This window comes from Myotis brandtii, unplaced genomic scaffold (assembly GCF_000412655.1).
Source record: "Myotis brandtii unplaced genomic scaffold, ASM41265v1 scaffold193, whole genome shotgun sequence".
In the NCBI taxonomy this organism is placed as follows: Eukaryota; Metazoa; Chordata; class Mammalia; order Chiroptera; family Vespertilionidae; genus Myotis; species Myotis brandtii.
This window is the reverse complement of record NW_005357191.1, coordinates 408,263-428,734: the sequence shown is the minus strand read 5'-3', so window position 1 is coordinate 428,734 and position 20,472 is coordinate 408,263. Positions and strand designations below refer to the sequence as shown.

The window sequence follows — 20,472 nt, the reverse complement described above, 5'->3', positions numbered from 1 at the left end:
GCTGGTTAGTTGCAGATGCCATGGGGGAGGGGGGGGGTGGAAACTGGCCCGTTGTTCCCGGATGTTTATGACCTGGCCTGGCGCTGAGTTTAGCAGCGGGTTAGCAAGTGCCTAGCAGCTCCAGGAACGGAGGCCTCAGACACGCAGAAGCACCGCTTCCCTCAGAGCCTCGCGGCCCTCTCAAGCGACCCTTCCAGTGACGCACCTTCCCTTTACTTCTTTCCATCATCACTTGCCTGCGGGTTCCCTCTCCCACTCCGCTCTGCTGCTCTCCCCTGTGCACAGAGCACGAGGACAGCGGTGTGGACCCTGTCCCGCCCCAGCCCTTCAGTCCCACCTCACTTGGAACCAAACTCTTTTTGCCCGAGTGCTTTCTGGAATCTTCCATCTCATCGTCCTCTCAGCACCTCTTTAACCCTTAAACACACAGTGTGCACCTTCCCGCTGCCCCGCCCCCACAGGTCGCACACACTCTTCCTGCCTCTGCTTCCACGTTGCCTCATTTCTCCGTGAACCTCGTGTCCCTTCGTCTCCGCCCCACACACCCTCGCAGAGTCCTGCTCTGTGCCAAGCCCCGTCCCATGTCTCTGATGAGTCAGCTTCTGCCCTTGTGGTGCTTCCAGCCCAGCGGTGCGGGCGCTCCAACCCACTGGGTCCCTTGTTAGGAGGTGTCGCTGTGGCACAAAGGAGAGCAGGGCGGGGATTGGGAATTCGGGAGTGGGGAAGGTGTATTTGACAAAGACATAAAGGATATAGGGACAGCCACGTGGACATGTGAGGGCACAGAGCCTCAGGCAGAGGGAGCAGCTGTGCAGAGTCTGACGGTGGGAATGCGCCACCCACCAGACTGGGAGTTCTGAATTCCCCTCCTTGTCCTCCCTCCCCAGGTGTTGACCCTGGCATTTGATCGGACAGGCTAGGGTTTACCCGGGAGCAGGATGCTGTGTGTGACCAGACAGGGAGGCCTCCGCAAGTTGAAATCTTCCCATAGACCCTCACCCCAGACCTCCCTAACCCCCCACATGCTTGCTCTGCAGGTGCGCCTCCTCGGGGTGGTGTCCAAAGGCCAGCCCACACTGGTGGTGATGGAGCTCATGACTCACGGAGACCTGAAGAGCCACCTGCGTTCCCTGCGGCCTGACGCCGAGGTGAGCTGCCGGGGCTCCACAGGGCACGCCCTCCTGGCCCTGACCCAGTGTCGCTGAGCACAGCCTCCTGTTTTGACTTTAGAATAACCCCGGCCGCCCTCCCCCGACCCTGCAAGAGATGTTTCAGATGGCAGCGGAGATTGCTGACGGGATGGCATACCTGAACGCCAAGAAGTTTGTGCACCGGGACCTCGCAGCTCGAAACTGCATGGTCGCCCACGATTTTACCGTCAAAATTGGAGGTTTGTCTGCCTTTCTGCTTGGGAATGTATGGCCCAGGTCACGTTCCGTTTCAGAAGTAATTGTCTGCCATGGGTTGTTAAAGCTTTTCCAGTGCAAAGGGGCAAGGCTTGGAATGGGCCCCTGATCCCCACACTGTAATTTTTTTCCCCAAAAGTTCTTTTTCTTTACTTTAAATTTTAATTTTTTTATTTTTTTATTGCATTTTACATTCATATTAGTTTTGACAATCGTATACTTTACAAAGTTCCACCCTGTGATTTAATTGCATTTGTTTACTAACTCACCCACTCGCTTCTTTAAATAATGTTAGTGTACCCTGTATGTGCAAACCACTGAGCAGTTCCCCCGGCTTTTCTGCCCTCATGAGCTTGCAGTCCTCATCCACACCGTCCAGCACAGTAGCCACTGGCCACATGTGCCCACCTGCGTTTAAGTGAACTTACATTAAGTCAAATTAAAAGTTCAGCTTGCCGGTTACCTGGGCCACACTTCAGGTGTCCAGTAGCCACCTTGAGCCCGGTGGTTGCCATATTGGACAGTGTGGGTATAGACCGTGTTCATCACCACAGGCAGTCTGGACAGAGCTGTTCTAGGTGAACAATACAATGGTTCACACTCAGACAAGCTGAAGAAGGTGGGGAAGGAAATGGACTTCCTCTCTGAAAAGAGGCACCATTTCAAGACTGGGAGGATTAGAAGTTGACCTGAGTGACAGCATCCCAGGGGTGGTTACAGCACATGCAAAGGCCACAGGGCCGGGCGATAGCTGAATGTGGAGGGTACAGAGCAGCAGGAGCTATGCGGTTAGGGAGAGAGGCAGGAGCCAGACCCAGAAGGGTCTTGCAAGTCACGGCAAGTCACCTAGACGTTATCCTAGGCCGTCCGAGCAAAGCGGGAAGTGATGTGATTCTCTTTATGAACCAAAAAAAGACATTCCCCTGCGTTAGCCGTCAGTGGGAAGCAAGGAATGATGTTATCCTCTTTCTAATCCCCAAAGATCTTATCCTGTATCAGCAAGGGAAGCAGGAAATGGCAAAGTGATGTCATTCTGTGTATGTAGCTTCTCTTGGTCAGTGGCTGTCAGAGTCAGGATGGAGGGAGGGTCCTGTAGGTGAGAGGGGGTGTCAGGCCTGGTCGGTTCTGGGACAGTGGAGAGAAATAGATAGTTAGAGAGGGGTGTGGAGTGAGAGTGGGTAGGACTCCCCACTGTTTCTCATTGTGAGGAAAGGGGGTGGTCGAAAGAGGACCCAACTCTGGGTTTCTGGCGGGGCAACTGGCTGTTAGGTGGGGCCATATCCAATGGGGGGAAGTAGGTTGGCTGCAGGGAGTTAATAGTTCGATTTGGGTTACATGTGAGTCATGGGTGAGGAGGAAGTGTTTCTGAGAATGGGATTCCCAAGCTCCGGCCAGAACATCGTTTTTTTGCTACTTTAAATGGTGGCCCTCCTCTTCCTCCACTTCCCATGAGCACCCTCAGAATCCATTCTCCTGGGATTTGGTGGCCACAGGTGAGCCTCTCTGAGGGCTCGGCCAGGGGTGGGGCTGTGAAGATGGTGGACACTTGAGCCACAGGCTGAAGGGTAAGAGTTTGTGAACTGTTTGTTGTCAGACTTTGGAATGACCAGAGACATCTACGAAACGGATTATTACCGGAAAGGTGGCAAAGGTCTGCTTCCTGTGAGGTGGATGGCACCTGAATCTTTGAAGGACGGGGTCTTTACTGCTTCTTCCGACATGTGGTGAGTTGTGCGTGGGCCGGCTGATAGAGCGCTGGGCTTGAATTCCAGGATGCTCCGCTAGTCTGAGTAAAAGGGGCAGTTAACACCGGCCTTCCTCTTGGCCATCAACAAAATGAAGGGAAGGTCATGTCTGAGGACCCTTGCACAGCTACTGCTACGTTCCAGTGGAGACTAATTTTATAGGCATTTCTGAAGGCAGCATAAATCTTTTTCTCATTTTTATTTACTTACGTGTTTGTTTTTCGATTACAGTTCACATTCAATATTATGTTAGTTTCAGGAGTACAGCATAGTGGTTAGACATCTGTAATATTTATGAAGCAATCCCCCCATAAGTCTAGTGCATCATACATACTTATTACAGTATTATGAACTATATTCCCTATGCTGTACTGTGACTGTTTTGTAACTATCAATTTGTACCTCTGAATTCCTTTACCTTTCCATCCAAAACCCCCAACTTCCCCTCCCATGTTAACTCTCAGATTGTTCTCTGTATCTAGAGTTTGTTTTTGTTTTTATTGTTAGCTTATTTTGTTTTTTAGATTTCACATGTAAGTAAATCACAATGTATTTGTCTTTCTCTGTCTGCCTTATTTCACTTGGCATAATACCTGCTAAGGCCATCCATGTTGTTGCAAAGGGTAAGATTTTGTTCTTTTTAATGGCTGAGTAATATCCCATTGCATGTATGTACCTTGTCTTCTTTATCCAATTGTCTATTAATGGGCACTTTGTATCTGCCTCACTTTCTTTTTTTCAATATGCTATAGTTTTTTATAGTTTAATATGCTATAGTTTTTTCAATATGCTATTGGTCTTTTATCTCCTTGGTTAGGTTTATTTCTAGGTACCTTTTTTGTTGCAATGGTAAATTGGATTTTTTTCTCTTTCTGAGAGTTCATTTTTCATGTATAAAAATGCCATCAATTTCTGGATGTTAATTTTGTGTCCTGATACTTTTCCGAATTAATTTATTAAATTTAGTAGTTTTTTTGGTGGAGCTTTAGGGTTTTCTGTATACAATATTATGTCACATGCAAATAATGACAGTTTTATTTTCTTCTTTTCAATTCAATATCTTTTATTTTTTCTTTTCTGATTGCTGTGGCTAGGACTTCCAGTACCATGATGAATAAAAGTGATGAAAGGGCATTGCTGTCTTATTCCTTATCGTAAAGAAAACTCTTTGAGTTTTTGCCCATTATGGTGTTGGCTGTAGGTGTTTCATATATGGCCTTTATTATGTTGATATATGATTCCTCTTTTTCCACTTTGCTGAGAGATTCATGAGAGATTGATTATAAACGGGTATTGGATTTTGTCAAATTCTTTACTGTGTCTATTGATATGATGTAATTTCTGTCCTTGATTTTGTTTATGTGATGTATCACATTTATTGATTTGCAAATATTGCAACAACCTTGCATCCCTGGAATAAATCCCACTTGGTGTATGATCTTTTTAATGTCTTGCTGGATTCTATTTGCTAATATTTCGTTGAGGATTTCAGAATCTATGCTCATCAGGGATATTGGCCTATTATTTTCTTTCTTTGTAGTATCTTTATCTGGTTGTTGAATTAGGGTAATGCCGGCCTTGTAAAAAGAGCTTGAAAGTTTTCCCTCTTCTTGAATTTTTTGAATAGTCTGAGGATGGTAGGTGTTGGTTCTTTGAATGTCTGGTAAAATTTGCCTGTGAAGTGTGGACGAGGACTTTTGTTTGCTAGGAGTTTTTTTTATTGCTGCTTCAATTTCATTATTTTTAATCAGTCTATTTGGGTTTTCTGATTCTTGCTGATTGAGTTTTTGAAGACTGTATGTTTCTAGGATTTTGTCCATTTCACTCAGCTTGTCCAATTTGTTGGCATATAGTTTTTCTTAGTAATGTCTTACAATCCATTGTATTTTTGTGATGTCGGTTATTGCTTCACCTCTTTCATTTCTGATTTTATTTATTTGGGCCCTGTCTCTTTTTTCTTGATGAATCTGGCTAAACATTCCTCAATCTTGTTTATCTTTTCAAAGAACCAGCTCTTGGTTTCATTGATCTTTTGTTTTTTGTTTGTTTTTATATTATTTATTTCTGCTCTGATCTTTATTATTTTTTCCTTCTACTTACTCTGGAGTTTTCTTGTTGTTCTTTTTCTAGTTCTTTAAGCTGTACAGTTAGATTGTTTATTTGAGCTTTTTCTTGTTTCTTGAGGTGGCCTGTAATGCTATGAACTTCCCTCTCAGGATTGCTTTCTCTGTGTACCATAGATTCAGGATTGTTGTGTGTTCGTTTTTATTTGTTTCCAGGAAATTTTTTGTTTTTTCCTTGATCTCGTTGGCAACGTATTCATTGTTTAATAACATGTTGTTTGGCCTCCACATGTTTAAATGTTTTTAAGGTTTTTTGTTGTAGTTGATTTCTAGTTTCATGCCATTGTGACTTGAGAAGATGCTTGATATGATTTCAGTCTTCTTGAATTTGTTAAGACTCATTTTGTTTCCTAACATTTCATCTGTCTTTGAAAATGTTCCATAGGCATTTGAGAAGAATGTATATTCTGCGGCTTTGGTTTGAAATGTTCTATAAATATCAATTAAATCCATCTGATTCAGTGTTGTTTAAGGTCGCTGTTTTCTTGCTGTTCTTTTCTCTGGAAGATCTATCCAGTGATGTCATTGGGTGTTAACATTGTGTACTATGATTGGTATGGCTGTTGATCTCTCCCTTAAAGTCCTTCAAGAGGTTTTGTTTTTTTATATACTTAGGCGCTCCTATATTGTGTGCCTATTTGTTTACCAGGGTTATATATCCTCTTGTTGGACCGATCCCTTTAGTATCATGTAGTGACCTTCACTGGCTCTTGTTATGGCCTATGTTTTGAAGCCTATTTTGTCAGATATAAGCATTGTTATTCCAGCTTATTTTTTGTTTCCTTTTGCAAGGAAAATTTTTTCCACCCCTTCACTTTCATCCTGTGTGAGACTTTGTTCTGAGGTGGGTCTCTTGTGGATAGCATACATATGGGTCATGTTTTCTTCCACATTCAGCTACCCTATGCCTGTTGATGGGAGCATTTAATCCATTTATGTGTAAGGTTGTTATTGATAGGTACTTATCACCATTCTTATTATTTACGCCTGTGCTCCTCTCTTTTTCTTCTTCTTCTTACAGCACTCACTTTACCATTTCTTGCAGTGCTAATTTAGTGGTAATAAACTCCTTTAGTCTTTTTTTTCCCCCCTGGTCTGGAAAGCACTTTATTTCACTTTAAATTTAAAATGACAGCCATGTTGGATAGAATAGTCTTGGTTTCATATCTTTGCGTTTCATAACTTTGAATGCCTACGCAATTCCCATCTGCCTGTAGTGTTTGTTTTGAGAAATCAGCTGATAACCTTATTGGAACTCTCTTGTAGGTAACCTGTCTCTGTTGTTGCCCGTAAGATTCTCTCTTTGTCTTTAATGTTTGCCATTTTAATTATGATGTGCCTTGGTGTGGTTCTTTTTGAGTTCATCTTGATTGTGACTCTCTGTGTGCCCTGAACTTGTGTGACTTTTTCCTTCACCAGTTTAGGGAAGTTTTATTACTTCACACAGGTTCTCTATCCCTTGGTCACTTTCTTCTCCCTGTGATACCCCTATGATGCTGATATTGTTATGTTTCATGTTGTTCCAAAGTTCTCTTAAACTATCTTCATGCTTTTTAATTATTATTTTATTATTTTTGCTACTCTGATTGAGTGATTCTTTTCCTACTTTGTCTTCTAATTTGGTGATTTGGTTCTCTGCTTCTTTTAACCTACTGTTTATTCCTCTATTTAAGATATGTTATTCAGTTGGTTGTTTTTTGTGGTTTCTATGAGCATTCTTAAAACCATTACTTTGTACTCTGTTTTCTGATAATTTGCTTGCCTCCATTTCATTTAGCTCTTTTTCTGGAGATTCCTCCTGTTCTTTCATTTGGAACCTGTTTCTTTGTTTCCCCATGTTTGCTGTTTCTTTGTGTTTGTTTTGATGTATTGCATAGAACTGCTATTTCTATCTGTCTTGGTGGGGTGGCCTTCTGTAGTGGTTGTCTTGTGGGATCCAGTGGTGTAGTCTCCTTGATCTTTTGAACTGGGTGCTCTATGAATGTCCTTTGTGTGGGTTATGTTGGCCCTCCTGTTGTATTTGGGTCTTGATTGCTATTTTCTCACTCATGGGAAGGCTCGACCCTCTGGCTGTCCTGTGAGGCTCAATCCCAACCATATCCTGCCAACGGTTATATAGGTGCTTACAGATCAAAACAAGACAAAATAAGCCCAAACTGAAAACAACATGAAGAAAAAACAAAACAACAATCAGAACAGAAACAATAATAATGAAATAATAGAATAAGAAAAGAAAAAAAAAGATACTAAAAGACATGAGACCAAAAAATTAGGGAAGAAAATAGAAACCAAAAAAGGGAATCTGAAGGAAAAGAAAGACAAAAGATGAAAATAAGAAAAAAATAAAAAAGAAAAGCCGGTTTGGCTCGGTGGATGGAGCGTCGGCCTGCGGACTGGAGGGTCCTGGGTTCGATTCCGGTCAAGGGCATGTACCTGGGTTGCAGGCACATCCCCGGTAGGAGATGTGCAGGAGGCAGCTGATCAATGTTTCTCTCTCACCGATGTTTCTAACTCTCTCTATCTCTCTCCCTTCCTCTCTGTAAAAAATCAATAAAATATATTTTAAAAAAAGAAAGAAAGAAAGAAAGAAAGAAATGAAGAATTAATAATAATGAAAAATAATAAATAATGTAAAATGAAAAATAGAATAGGAAAAGAAAAACAGGAAAAAAAGAAGAAAGAAAAGAGAATGAAAAAAATAGAATGGATCTGCTCTTTGTGGAGCTTGCTGGGTTTTGCTCTGATGTTGTTCGCATTGGCCACTTGGTGTGCTGATTCCAGGTCTTCTGGGGGTTCTCTGGTGCAGGCCAGTGTCAGTCACTGTCCCTGCCTGGCACTCAGCAACCTGTCTGAAGCTTGTCAGGGTGGAGCCCTAGTAGTTCGGTGGCAATGCCTCCAGAGCCGAGGGCTGGGTCTGTCTCCGGTTGTGCCTTGAATGTCCCTGCTCTGAGATGCTCTGCCTTACCCCATGAAACTGTGTTCCTTGGAGGAATCCGGGATCTGGCCAGGGTGGTTTAAACAGACAGTGTTGGGAGTGTTGTTTGTAACCTGTAGGAGGGGTGGCGGGTACTTCCTCTCCTTTCCAGGGCTGTGCTGGCTGAACTTACTAGGGACCTGTCTACTTCCCGTAATGCAGCCGAAAAGCCCAGCCCATGCTTGTCTGTCTCCTGGACAGAAGCCCACCCAGAAGACACAGTTGCAGTACTTCAGCTTTGCCTGGCTTTCTGGCACCCCCTCACCACCACACCAAGTAGGAGGGGATTAAAAAAATTCATCCTCACTTGGCACTTTAATCTTTTCACATGGCTAGCCCCTGCTAAGTGGGGCCTCAGCCCAGCCTCCCCTCCAGGCCAAATGTCCAAGTCCGTGGCACCATCAAACTGAGCAGCATTTCCAGCCCAACGCCATTCCCCTTTGCCTTGGATCAGAGCAGCATGGGGCAGACCTAGTAGTTTTGCAGGTGAGGGGACAGGGCGCCACTGGTGTGCTTGAGGTCAGCAAGACAGGTCCTCTTTCCCAGTTCACACAGACCAGACCCTGTCTGGCTCTCTGCTCAAAGGTCTTCCCGAGAAAAGAGGGTCCCTCAGAATCACTGCTGGGTGTACTAATCAGACCCCTCCACTTGCCCCCCAGCTCTGCTGCATGGCCCCTCCAGCATGCACAGATTGAAGTTCACTTCCCAGGCTGGTGTTGAAACAAAGAAGTTGCTCTTTGCCTAGGATGGGTGTGGTCTGTCTCTCCCAGGTGGACAAAATCCCCACTGATCCCCACTACCTGATACTATGTGGGCTCCGCTTCTCTTCTCTGTTGTTCTGGATTGAGGATCCCTGTGTCGGTCTGAGACCACACTTCCAGAGGGTGGGGGCTTTGCTGCCATATCCTCCAGCTTTCTAGCTGTGCAACTGTGCAAGTTGACTCACCCTCTCTGCATCTTCTCTTGTCTTTCCCCACATTCCCTGCTTTCAGTATTTCAGATCCGCTACACTTTAGCTGCTTTTCAAGCTGCTTGCTCTGCAGTTTGGCCGCAAGTCCAGTCTAGTGTTGGGAGCAAGCAGATGGAATTTCCAGCTACTCTGCAGTTGTCTTGGAATCCTATAGTTATGATCTTTAAAAATATTTTTCTTCTTAATGAAGTCCCTTCAACATTTCTTGTTGTACTGTTTTGGTGGCAATGAACTCCTTTAACTTTTTTCTTGTCTGGGAAGCTCTTTACCTCTCCTTTAATTTTTAAATGATAGCCTTACTGAGTAAAGTTGTCTTGGTTGTAGTTCCTTACTTTTTATCTCTTTGAATATATTGTGCCAATCCTTTCTGGCCTGTGAAGTTTCTGTTGAGAAATCAGCTGACAGTATTAGGATTGCTGCTAGGTAAGTAACTGCTTTTTCTTTTCTTTTCTGCTTTTAAGCTTTTCTTTTTGTCATTAACCTTTGCCATTTTAATTATGATGTGGTTTGGTGTGGGCCTCTTTGGGTTTATCTTTGGGACTCTCTGCGCTTCCTCAACTTCAATGGCTATTTTCTTTGCCAGATTAGGGAAGTTTTCCATTTCTTCAAATAGGTTCTCAATTCCTTGGTCTCTCTCTTCTCCTTCTGGTCTCCCTATGGTGTGAATGTTGTTAGGCTTGATGTTGTCCCAGAGGTCCCTTAAACTGTCCTCATTCTTAATAATTTGTCTTTTTTTTCCTGTTTTGATTGAGTGTTCTCTACTATCTTGTCTTCCAAATTGCTGAATTGATCCTGAGCTTCATCTAATCTGCTGTGATTCCATCTAGTGTATTCTTCATTCCAGTGTATTCTTTATTTCTGACTGGTTCTTGTTTATGGTTTCCATGTCCTTTTTTATGCTTACTATCTGTTGTAGTTTTCACTGAGTTTATCTATTCTTCCCCTGAGTTCCTTGTACATCCTTATAACCAGTGTTTTCAACTCTGTATCTGGTAGATTGTTTGCCTCCATTTTGTTTAGTTCTAGAGTTTTTTCATGTTCTTTCATTTGGGACATGTTTCTTTGTGTCCCCGTTTTGGCTGCATTTCTGTGTTCGCTTTTAGGTATTAGGTAGATCTGCTACATCTCCTAGTCTTGGAAGGGTGGCCTTATGTGGTAGGTCACCTGTGGCACCCAGTGGTGCATTCTCTCTGATTACCTAAGCTGAGTGCTCCAAGAGTGCCCTCCTGTGATAATTGAGTCTTGATTGCTGTTGTCATGTCAGTGGGTGGGATTGACCCTCAGGCTGACTGGTTATGAGGATTGGCCACAACCACAGCGAACGAGCTTCTGTGTGGGGCTGACCTCACAGATTGGGAATTGCCTGAGTGGACTCTGATGCAAGCCACTTGTTTAGCTTATCTGGTGGGGTGTTGTGGTCTGAAGCCGGCCATTGGGTATGTTGTTTTGGGGGCCTGTTTAGAGGTACTCTGTTGCAGGTCTATGTTAGCCACTGCCTGTGACCCGCATGGGGTTACCTGGTAAGAACTACAAAGTGTTCTGTGGTTGGTAGCTTCCTGTTCTGGGTCTAGAGGTGCAGGGGATGGGCCATGCTGTGAACCGAGGCCTCCTGCCACCAGTTCCGAACTTTGGGCTGCTCAGCGAAAGGCACAGGGTATCCTAAGGCCTATAGCTGCCTACCAGCTGCCCATGTGGCTTAGCTGCTGCAAGACTCTCAGGGGGTAGGTGAGTCGGGTGAGGCCAAATCGCAGGGAGTTGTCAGGCTCTGGCAAGTGAAGTTCATCAGAGTCATGCAGCTTAAGATTTGGCCGAGGAAGAGGGCTCAACTCAGGGACAATGGCGGCTATCCCTCCACCCTTGCCCTGAGGCCACACAACTTGCTTCGCCCTGTATGTCTCTGTTGCCCACCCCCACACACAACTCCCCAGGTGCTGTCTGTGCATGGGCCCTTTAAGAGAATGCCTGGGTTTTCCAGCAGCCTTTCATCTCACCTAGATGGATGGACTCCTTACTGATTTTCACAGCCAGATGTTTTGTGGGCTCTTCTTCCCAGCATTGATGCTCCGGGCTTGGGAGTCTAGTGTAGGCCTAGGACTCCTGGCTTCTCGGGGAGGCCTGTAGCTGAGATATCCCTCTGATTCTCAGCCACCACACGGGGGTGTGGGATCAGCCTGTTCCCTATCTCTGCCCCTCCTTCCAGTCGCGACATGGCTTCTTCTTTATATCCTTAGTTATAATCCTGTTCAGTTAGTCTACAGATGGTTCTCCAGGTTGATCGTTCTCCAGTTTAGTTGTAATTTTCATATGGTCATGGGAGAAACGAGCAGAGTTTTCCTACTCCTCCATCTTGATAGGAAGTGAATCTGAATTATTTAATTAACTGGCCAGCCAGTTTCTAGTAAACCAAGACAATATGTGTGTGTGTTTTAATGGCTTCTTGTTACTCCCCTCAACTATTGTTGGCAGGTCCTTCGGTGTGGTCCTGTGGGAAATCACCAGCTTGGCAGAACAGCCTTACCAAGGCCTCTCCAATGAGCAGGTGCTGAAATTCGTTATGGATGGAGGGTATCTGGATATCCCTGACAATTGTCCAGAGAGACTGTAAGTATAGAAAGGGGTGTTCATTTAAAAGGCATTGCATTTTGCACACATGTTTGTTTTGCATGTCATGTCTACATAAATGTTTGTGTATCATATTCTACATGCATTCTTGTGTTTGTATATCATGTCTGCCTTTGTGCTTGTGTTTGCATATCACATATACATGTGTGCTTCTCTTTGCATATTATGTCTAATGTGTGCTTGTGTTTGCATATCATGTCTATATGTGTGCTTGTTTTTGCATCTTATGTCTACATGTGTCCTTGTGTTTGCATATCATATGTTTACGTGGATGAGTGATGGTGTTTGTAATTGTATGTATACATCCATGCTTGTGTTTGCACATATATGTACATGCATGTTGGTATTTGCATATCGTGTGTTCACATGCATACTTATGATTCTATATCATATGTCTACATGTATGCTTCTGAAGGAGAGTTGTGTGTGAGCTGCATATTTTATCTTTGTATGACCCTTGTGTTTGCATATCATATCTTTGGAAGGGAACTGGGGAGCTGGGATGGGAGACTTATGTTTAACTCTCTGTTCTTTATGCACTTAAAGTTCTGTCATGAATGTAACACAATGTTATATTCAACTATATCTCAATAACACTGGAAAAAATAAGTCAGTAAGCATAAACATTAAAAATATTTTGTTTTAAATATTTGTTATGGGACCAAATGGACAACACATACCATTAAACACTTGCAAAATTTTTCAGCCCCACTAATAGTTCAATGAGTATAAAATAAAATAAAGAAAATACTCTCTTCCTTAATTAGCAAATAAAGGAAGGAAGGAAGGAATGGAAAGAGGGAGGGAAAGGAAGGAGAGCAGGGTGAGTCTTAACACTCAGTATTAGCAATGGCATGGCTAGATAACCATTCTTACTGCCCCATTCTAAGAGCTACTCGGAGCAATTTAAAGTCTCAAAAAATTGAAATGATCTAAAAATTGATCAACAAAATGAAAATTGCCAAGTAAATTGTACATTAATATAATGTTATAGCAGTTGAAATTTCAAATGATGCTTAGAAAATGTTTTAAAGCCAGGCTGGAGTGGCTCAGTGGTTGACGGTCAGTCTGAGCCAGGTGGTCATGGTTTGATTACCAGTCAGGGCACATGCCCAAGTTGTGGGCTCTATCCCCAGTGGGGGGCATGCAGGAGGCAGCCGATCGATGATTCTCTCTCATCATTGATGTTTCTATCTCTCCCTTTCTCTCTGAAATCAATAAAGATATATTTTTTAAAAAATGTTTTATAACTCAGTGGATAAACCTATTAATAAATTAAGTGAAAAAAGCGTGTGCATATTACATTTACAAATATGTCCAGGTAGAAAAGACAAGAGCTTATATCTGAAGGAGAGTTGTGTGTGAGCTGCATTTCCCCTATATTTTGGGGTGTTTTTTAACTTTCTAGAATGAGCATTATTACATAGAAAATCTGTTATCAGTGTTTCTTAAGAAAAAAATTTGACCTGAAAATTTATGGGGAGAGGCCATTTCTTTGCTCCATCCCAATAGAATAAGACATCAACTTAAAAATCTAGTTTAAAGAGACTTGTATGGAAAAAAGTATGATGCAGAGTCATTTAGAGTCTCTGAGCAAAGTGTTTTGAAACATTGCCTCATGAAGATCCTTTGCTAGGCAGGCCAGTTAGCAGCCAGCTGTGGTTCCAGGACCAGGGAGATTGAGGAGGCCCGAGGGCAGGAGTCTGCAGACTTTTTGTAAAGGGCCATTTGTAAGTATCTTTGCTTTGTGGTCCATGCTTTTCTCAGTTGTAGCTCCTCAACGCTGCCACTGTAGCTGGAAGGCAGCCATAGTTATGTGGTTGTGTGACAATGAAAGTTTATATACAAAAACACTCAGGGAGCCAGGTTTGGTTCAGGGGTTAAAGTTTGGCAACCCTGCCCTAGAAGAAGTGGGGAAAGGAAGAGGTGAAATGGAAATCCTAAGCCCTCAGCCCCTGTCCTGTTTGCTGTTGGCTGAGTAAAGTTGTGATGCTTTCTGGCTGGGCCTGCAGGACGGCCCTCTGGCTTCAGTCCACAGAGCTACAGCTGCCAGTGTGAGGATACATCAAATGAGGAACTGGTCTTCAACATGTGGCAACATCAGGAGAGGCCCTTCTTTTAAAATATATATATATTTTTTTACTGATTTCAGAGAGATAGGGAGGAGAGAGAAACAGAAACATCAGTGATGAGAGAGAATCATTGATCAGCTGCCTCCTGCATGCCCCCTCCCTCCCCCCCTCCCCCCCACTGGGGATCAAGCCCACACCCAGGCATGTGCCCTGACTGGGAATCAAACCTTGACCTCCTGGTTCATAGGTTGAGGCTCAACCACTGAGCCACGCTGGCCATGCTGGAGAGGCCCTTCTTGAAATGGTTCTGGAATAGGACAGCCTCTTGGGCCCTCTTTTTAAAACCCCCTTTCAGCACCAATAGACTTGCTTGCTTCTGCTTGATGGTTACCTGCACATGTAGTCACTGCCTGAAATGAACAGGTCATCTGTGGTGTGAGCCACTGGGGGTTGCAGGACTGCTTGGCTGGACTCCTGGACTCACCCCAGCATCTCTCTCTGCCCCACAGCAGTGAATTGATGAGCATGTGCTGGCATTTCAATCCCAAGATGAGGCCGACCTTCCTGGAGGTCGTTGACCTGCTGAAGGACAACCTGCACCCCAGCTTTCCGGAAGTTTCCTTCTTCTACAGCGAGGAGAACAAGGCACCTGAGAACGATGAGTTGGAGATGGAGTTTGAGGACATGGAGAGTGTACCCCTGGACCGGTCCTCACACTGTCAGAGGGAGGAGGATGGGGGGTGTCCGCTGGCCCTAAAGCGGAATTACGAGGATCACATGTCCTACAGCCACATGAATGGGGGCAAGAAAAACGGACGTGTCCTGACTCTGCCACGGTCCAGTCCTTCCTAACGGCACCTGTTTTGGGGAGGGAATCCCGACTTCACTCTCCTCTGGTTTGACGGTCTCCAGAAAACTCAGGATTTCCCCACAACTCTGCCAGTGCCCAGTGGAGCTAAGAGATCGTTACTCTCCATTTCTGTTTATGGTACAACTTAAAACATCTGTTTGATCGCCGATCTGACTAGTGATCAGAGAATGTAACCGTGGACGTAGAGAGAAGGGGTCCTTTCCAGCAACTGCGGGCTCAAGCCAGGGTGGTACTTCTTTTTCTAATCAATTGAAAGAAAGCACCTGTTTTTACAAAGGCTTTTTCTTTTCTTTTTTATTTTCATTTTATTTTATTTTTGCGGACAGGGGCGGGTGTAACTTGTTTGTGGAACAAAAGTTTGAAAGAAAGAAAAGAACATACAAACCCTGTTCTAGTAGAATTCAAAGCTTTATGAAGTGGATTTTAGGAAGGTTTTTCTCATTCAGGCTGAACATTTTTTTCCCTTCACAAAAGTAGTTTCTCAAATTGACCAATAGCTGCTGCTTTTGTACTTTTGATAAGATTCTGCAGTCCCGGGTGTGTGTGCATGTGTATTCAGAGTAGACACGGCTGGTGTGTGTGTGTGCGCACGCGCGTGCAAAGCACTCATGCTGAGATGAAGTTTGGGGATTGGCTCATGAAGGTTCCACTTTTCCGTGTGTGTGAGCATCCTGACTCCCTCCGTTCTCCTTCCTCACTGGGAGGCTGTGCCCGGCAGGTTCTCATGTGCCCTAGTCCAGCCTCAGGAGTCTTCTCTCCCTTACCTTTGGTGAGAATGTTTCTCTAGGAGCAGAGGAGTGGTTTGGAGTGATAATGGGTCTTTTCAAGACCAAACAAAGCCAGGACATAGCAAAGAAAAGGAAAAGGAAAAAAACCTCCCGAGATGACAAAGAGTTTTGAGAATATATTTATAACATATTTAATTTTTTAACAATCTCCAGTCAGCCTCATAAGTTATTGACTGTTTCCTTGGTTGGGGGAGGGCTGGTGTTGGTCTGCCTGTTGGGCCTGAGGAGCAAAGCACCAGGAGCCTCCTTGCTTGGTCTCCAAGGCATAAAGCCACACTCGCTGCTAGCCCTTTGGGTGTTGTGAGGCCACGCCGAGGGGGTGGGCAGTTGGGTTTGAGGAGTGGCTAGGTTTCTGCTGGGGAAGCTGGACGCCACCGGAGCCGAGCCCTGCCTTCGAACACACGTGTGGCTCCGGATCGCCCGCTTCCCTGTGCGCACCTGTGCGCTTCCCCGCTGGCTGCGCACGTCCTCCAGCTGTTCTGCAGGCACGACAGTCGGGTCCCAAGGTGTGATGGCACAAACGGACTTAGAGAACACTAAGCAGTACGACGCGAGAGGCACCTGCCAGGCCGTCCCCCCATCCTCAGGGCACCCAGCTGTCCTCAGAACTGACCTCCCACGCTGCTCTGTGCTGAGAACTCGGCCGGGCCAGCTGTGGGGCCTGAGCAGAACTCCCAGCTGCCCTGGATGTTGCAGTCCCTTAAGGAAGTAGAGCCCAGGGGAGAGACCGCTAAGGACCGTCACACTCCCCAGAACTTCCAGCCCAGGGAGAAGCCAGCTTCTTCCCTTTGGGGAGAAGAACCACAGCTGCTCAAATAAAGGACACGGTGACCCTGTCGCTTTGGTTCATCGGAATCGTCACCCGGGTCCCTGAGTGCGTTTTCTCACAAGTTCCGCTGGCTTCCTTCTCCTCTTAGAAGTTGTGGGCTTAACAACAGATAGAAATGCAGTGGCAACTCCAAACCTCTCAACTCCTGGTCAGAACACAGGGCGACACAAATCCCCATTGTCTATTGCTCTCTTACCGAGACGATTTGCGAAATCAGAGCACGTGAAATATTTCTGGGAGCCTCCATGATTGGGTACAAGGCGCAAGAGTACAGAAATTCTTTACACCAAATTTACTCTGTACATAGAAGAGGGTCTGTACGTACATTAAAAAACAAAGACGTAGGCCTAGATATTTAGTTCTTTTCATAGTAAATTAATAGTGGCTGTAGACTATACTTGCAGCAATTTTCACGTTTTTCTAATTCAGAAAGGTTTTCTTACATTAGGGGGAAAATAATTTATTTTAATATATAAAATCACTGTAAAAATCACTTTCCTAAAAAAAAAAAAAAATGGAGGGCACATACATTTTTATCAAAGAAAAATAAACAGGTGAATGTGGGGCAATGATTCTTTTCCAGCACAGTCTACCTCAGCATTGTCAGGATGAGGTTCAAGAATGGACATTTTCGAGGCTTCAGATTTCTGCCAGGATCCAATCTGAATCAGGGAAAATCTGTATCGGCTGATTCCGAATGCCAGGGACCAGTCAGAAATTTGAGGGAGGGGTTTGGGATAAAGTGTGGCCTTTTGTGAGCACAGATCCTTTTTTCTAACAGGTAATCATCTTCTCTGATTTTAATTTTCCTTTTTTTTTTTTTTTTTTTAATCTCCATTGACACCATGCTTCCCAAACAGGAACCAAATGTGAGGCCATTGTTACGTATCTGATGTGCGGGTGCCCAGACCTGAGCTGCCCACCTGCGGAGGGAGCTGTTGCCTGTCTCCCCCAGGGTAGAGCCGGCCTTGCTGCCGAGCTGGCATCGCCTTGGCGTGAGCACCAGCGTGCTCCCTGACTTATCCTTTCCGGCTGAGATGCTCCTTGAGGGTGGACCCAGTCAAACTCATGGGCACCTCACATGCAAACACGCAATGACTGCCTCCCAGGAGGTATTTGAGGAATCTCAACCCCAAACCCACCAGCATACGGAACACATTTTAGCAACAAAACCTTGCGCCCCCTGTTGTAGTTTGATTTCAAGCTGATGCTGTTTGACCTTGTGGGGCTTGGGGAACCCGTGTGGATGTCTGGACGGGGCCTGTCGGGCTACTGTCATAGTCACCAAGCCTGGCTGCCCTGGTCATGCCTCTAGGCACTGCCCCTGCGGACTCACTGTCCGCTTGCCCTGGAGAGGCAGGCAGAGTGCTGGGCAGCCCTTGCAAATGGGGTTTGACAGGCTATTTGGCTGTCTCTGCCGCTGCAGTGTGAGCAGCTATGGGGTCACAAACCTTTCGAAACAAGGTTGACTCTGACAACAGAACTTTGATCCTAGAAAGTCATGGTGTCCTGGGGGTTGTAGCGACGGCTTACAAAGCAGCAACGCCAGCTTGGGTTGACACTTTTGGTTTGTTTTTAAAGATGTCTCCCTATGATGAAAACTTTTCAGTCACGTGGTGAAATCCACATCGTTTCTTTTGGAAAGAGAACACATTACTCTCTCCCTGGGCTGGTGACGCCCCACACGTTGGGGAGCTGTCCTGGGTGCTCTCCCGTTCTTTCAAGCCGGGAGGAAGGGAGAAAGGCTGCTGTTCCCTTGGAGAGACGGTGAGCTGCTGAGAGAAAATTCGGGAACTGACGCAAGGGTCTGGGCATGCCACCCAGGACCACGCAGACTGCTGCCAGCACGGACAGAGCTGTCGCGTCTCCCGCAGGAGCGGACAGCTGCCGGGAGATGTGCCTGCTCGGTGGGAGGGTGTTTGCGCGCAGCCGTGTAACATTGGCCGGTGGCGTGGCCCCTGCCAGCCGTCGGGGTGAGTGGCTGTGCTGTAGTCTCAGCGACAATCATTTTGCTTTGGTGGACGTTTGGTGTTAAAACCTTTTGGATGCTTTTCTGGCGAGTCCTTGACACCTCAGGCGATTCAGAAATGATGGTTTTGTTGGAGGTGGGGGGTGAGGAAAGACTGGTTGTATATAAAGGGTGCATGTAGAATGGTGTCCTTTGAGAAAACCTTCCAGAATGTTTTTCAGAATCCTCATTTGCGCTGGAGGTGAGGTTGGAAATGGAAAGAAGATTGGCGTGTGTTCGTCTCAAACACATAAAAAAAGTTGCAGGGGCTGCAGCTGAAGGCGAGTGTTTCCTTGCGGTCACCCCACAAAGGGAAACAAAGACTGTTCTCATCATTGGGTGCCTGTCAAGGTTGGTTCCAGAGAAGGTCCAGGACCAACCTCCAGCCAGACTTTCGTTTGGGCATGCGCCCTGTGAGTCCCTTTAAAAACAGATCGTGAGTCTGAGGCTCTTCGTTCCGTTTGAGAAGGAAGGAGTAGCCCCCAAGATGAGTGTGTGACAAATGGCTTTCGTTTTCCCACTTCGTGTGTCCGGGGAAGTTGGCCTCAGCCGTGTGTCAGCAGGAGACACCTCCGTCCACCCTCAGCCTCACAGGATCAAATGTGCCTCGGCTTACGTGGAAAAAAACTTGGAAACACAAAACACACCAAATAGCTCAATTATCATTATTTTCAATGTTTTTCTATAAGAGCCAAGTAATGCCATGTATAGAATATGCCTTTGGGGGGTGGGGGTATTGAAATCGCTCTGCATGTAAGACATGGGGTAATTACCTGTTTATATGAAAATTCTGAATAAATTATCTGAGAATAGTCTTGTTTTCGTGTGGTGTCCAAGCAAGGACCTATGAGCTGTGTGGTGTGACTATGGGGTGGGCTGTGTTGAGGGAAATCCGGGAAGTTGTGGGACAAAGCCCTAGGGTCTTCAAAGCAATGAAGCAGGAGGTTAAGTATTGTCACCAGCAGGCCTGGCGATGCACGGGTACCTGCCTGCACAGCTGAGTTGGTGGCTTAAATCATGAACTGTTTCCACACCAGTTGGTATATAACTGCTCCACAAGGACCCTGGACCTGCCATGATCCCAGCACTAGGATTCATTCCAAGAATACCAGGGGGTCTCTGGGATCTTGCTCCATTTCAACAGGCTAGAGACTTACATGTTAAATATTTTCAGTGTCATTCTGGGAACATGCCCTGTCCCCAGAGTGGTGGCCAGTGTGGCACTGCAGATTCAACAGCCTTTCTTGAGCTGAATAAAGAGTGCTGTGGGCAAGGAGACAGACTCCCAGCCTTCACCAGCCTGTGTGACTTTGAACAAGTCACATTATTTCTCGTGTTAGTTGTTGCCGTGTAACAAACAGTCCCGGAACTTAGTGGCTTAGAACACCACATTTATTTTTTAGTTCTGTGTGCTAGTTAGGCAGCCCTCAGCACAGTTTCACTGCTATGTCTGAGGCCTCTCCTGGGGCAGGTGGGATGGCTCATCTTCCAGGAAGCTAGCTGGGGCTTGTTCATACGGAGGGGGTTGCAGTGTATCCCTGGATGAGAGAGCAAGCCCCAAATATGCAAGCACTTTCCAAAGTTTTGCTTGTGTAGTGTTTGCTACTGTCCCATTGCCAAAAGGTTGAGTCAACATGGAATGAGAATGGGGAAGGGCCATAGGAGGGTTGGATACAGGAAGGTGTGAACCAACTGGGAGTCAATCCTGCAACAGTCACCTTTATCCATCTAGGATTGAAGATGGTAGATCCTGCTTCACATGACAGTAGTGAAGTTCAATTGAGGGAAGGCTTATTCTTCATGCTCCTCCCAGGACGTCCTTCCCACATCCCAAAATCTCTCTAAGTTTCCTGTTCTCTAAGAAATTGATGCCACTGCTAATTGGAAGTGTCGGTAGCCTCAACTCTGCCTCCCCAGGTGGGTGAAATTCAATAGCAGTGTCTTGGAAAATGAAAATGTTTTTCTCCCCAGGAAGGAGTCTCAAAGGATTCTTGAGTCTCAGGATGAGGTGGGTGAATGGTCTGTTTGACCAGAGGGGCCATGCAGGCTCCTCAAACTCCTGGT

At 45.5% G+C, this 20,472-nt stretch overlaps 1 protein-coding gene across 4 annotated transcripts in view; it reads left to right on the top strand.

Moving 5' to 3' along the window:
* The window catches only part of INSR (insulin receptor), a 152,916-nt gene extending 133,694 nt beyond the window's left edge, over positions 1-19,222 (top strand). For all 4 annotated transcript variants that reach the window (XM_005864901.2, XM_005864900.2, XM_005864899.2 and 1 more), the window contains 5 exons: positions 1,038-1,148; positions 1,231-1,390; positions 3,001-3,130; positions 11,685-11,819; positions 14,422-19,222. In XM_005864901.2, coding sequence (XP_005864963.1) covers positions 1,038-1,148; positions 1,231-1,390; positions 3,001-3,130; positions 11,685-11,819; positions 14,422-14,764 — 879 coding nt within the window. In that variant the 3' untranslated portion in view covers positions 14,765-19,222. The remainder of the gene's footprint in view (positions 1-1,037; positions 1,149-1,230; positions 1,391-3,000; positions 3,131-11,684; positions 11,820-14,421) is intronic.
* Positions 19,223-20,472: the final 1,250 nt, after the last annotated feature.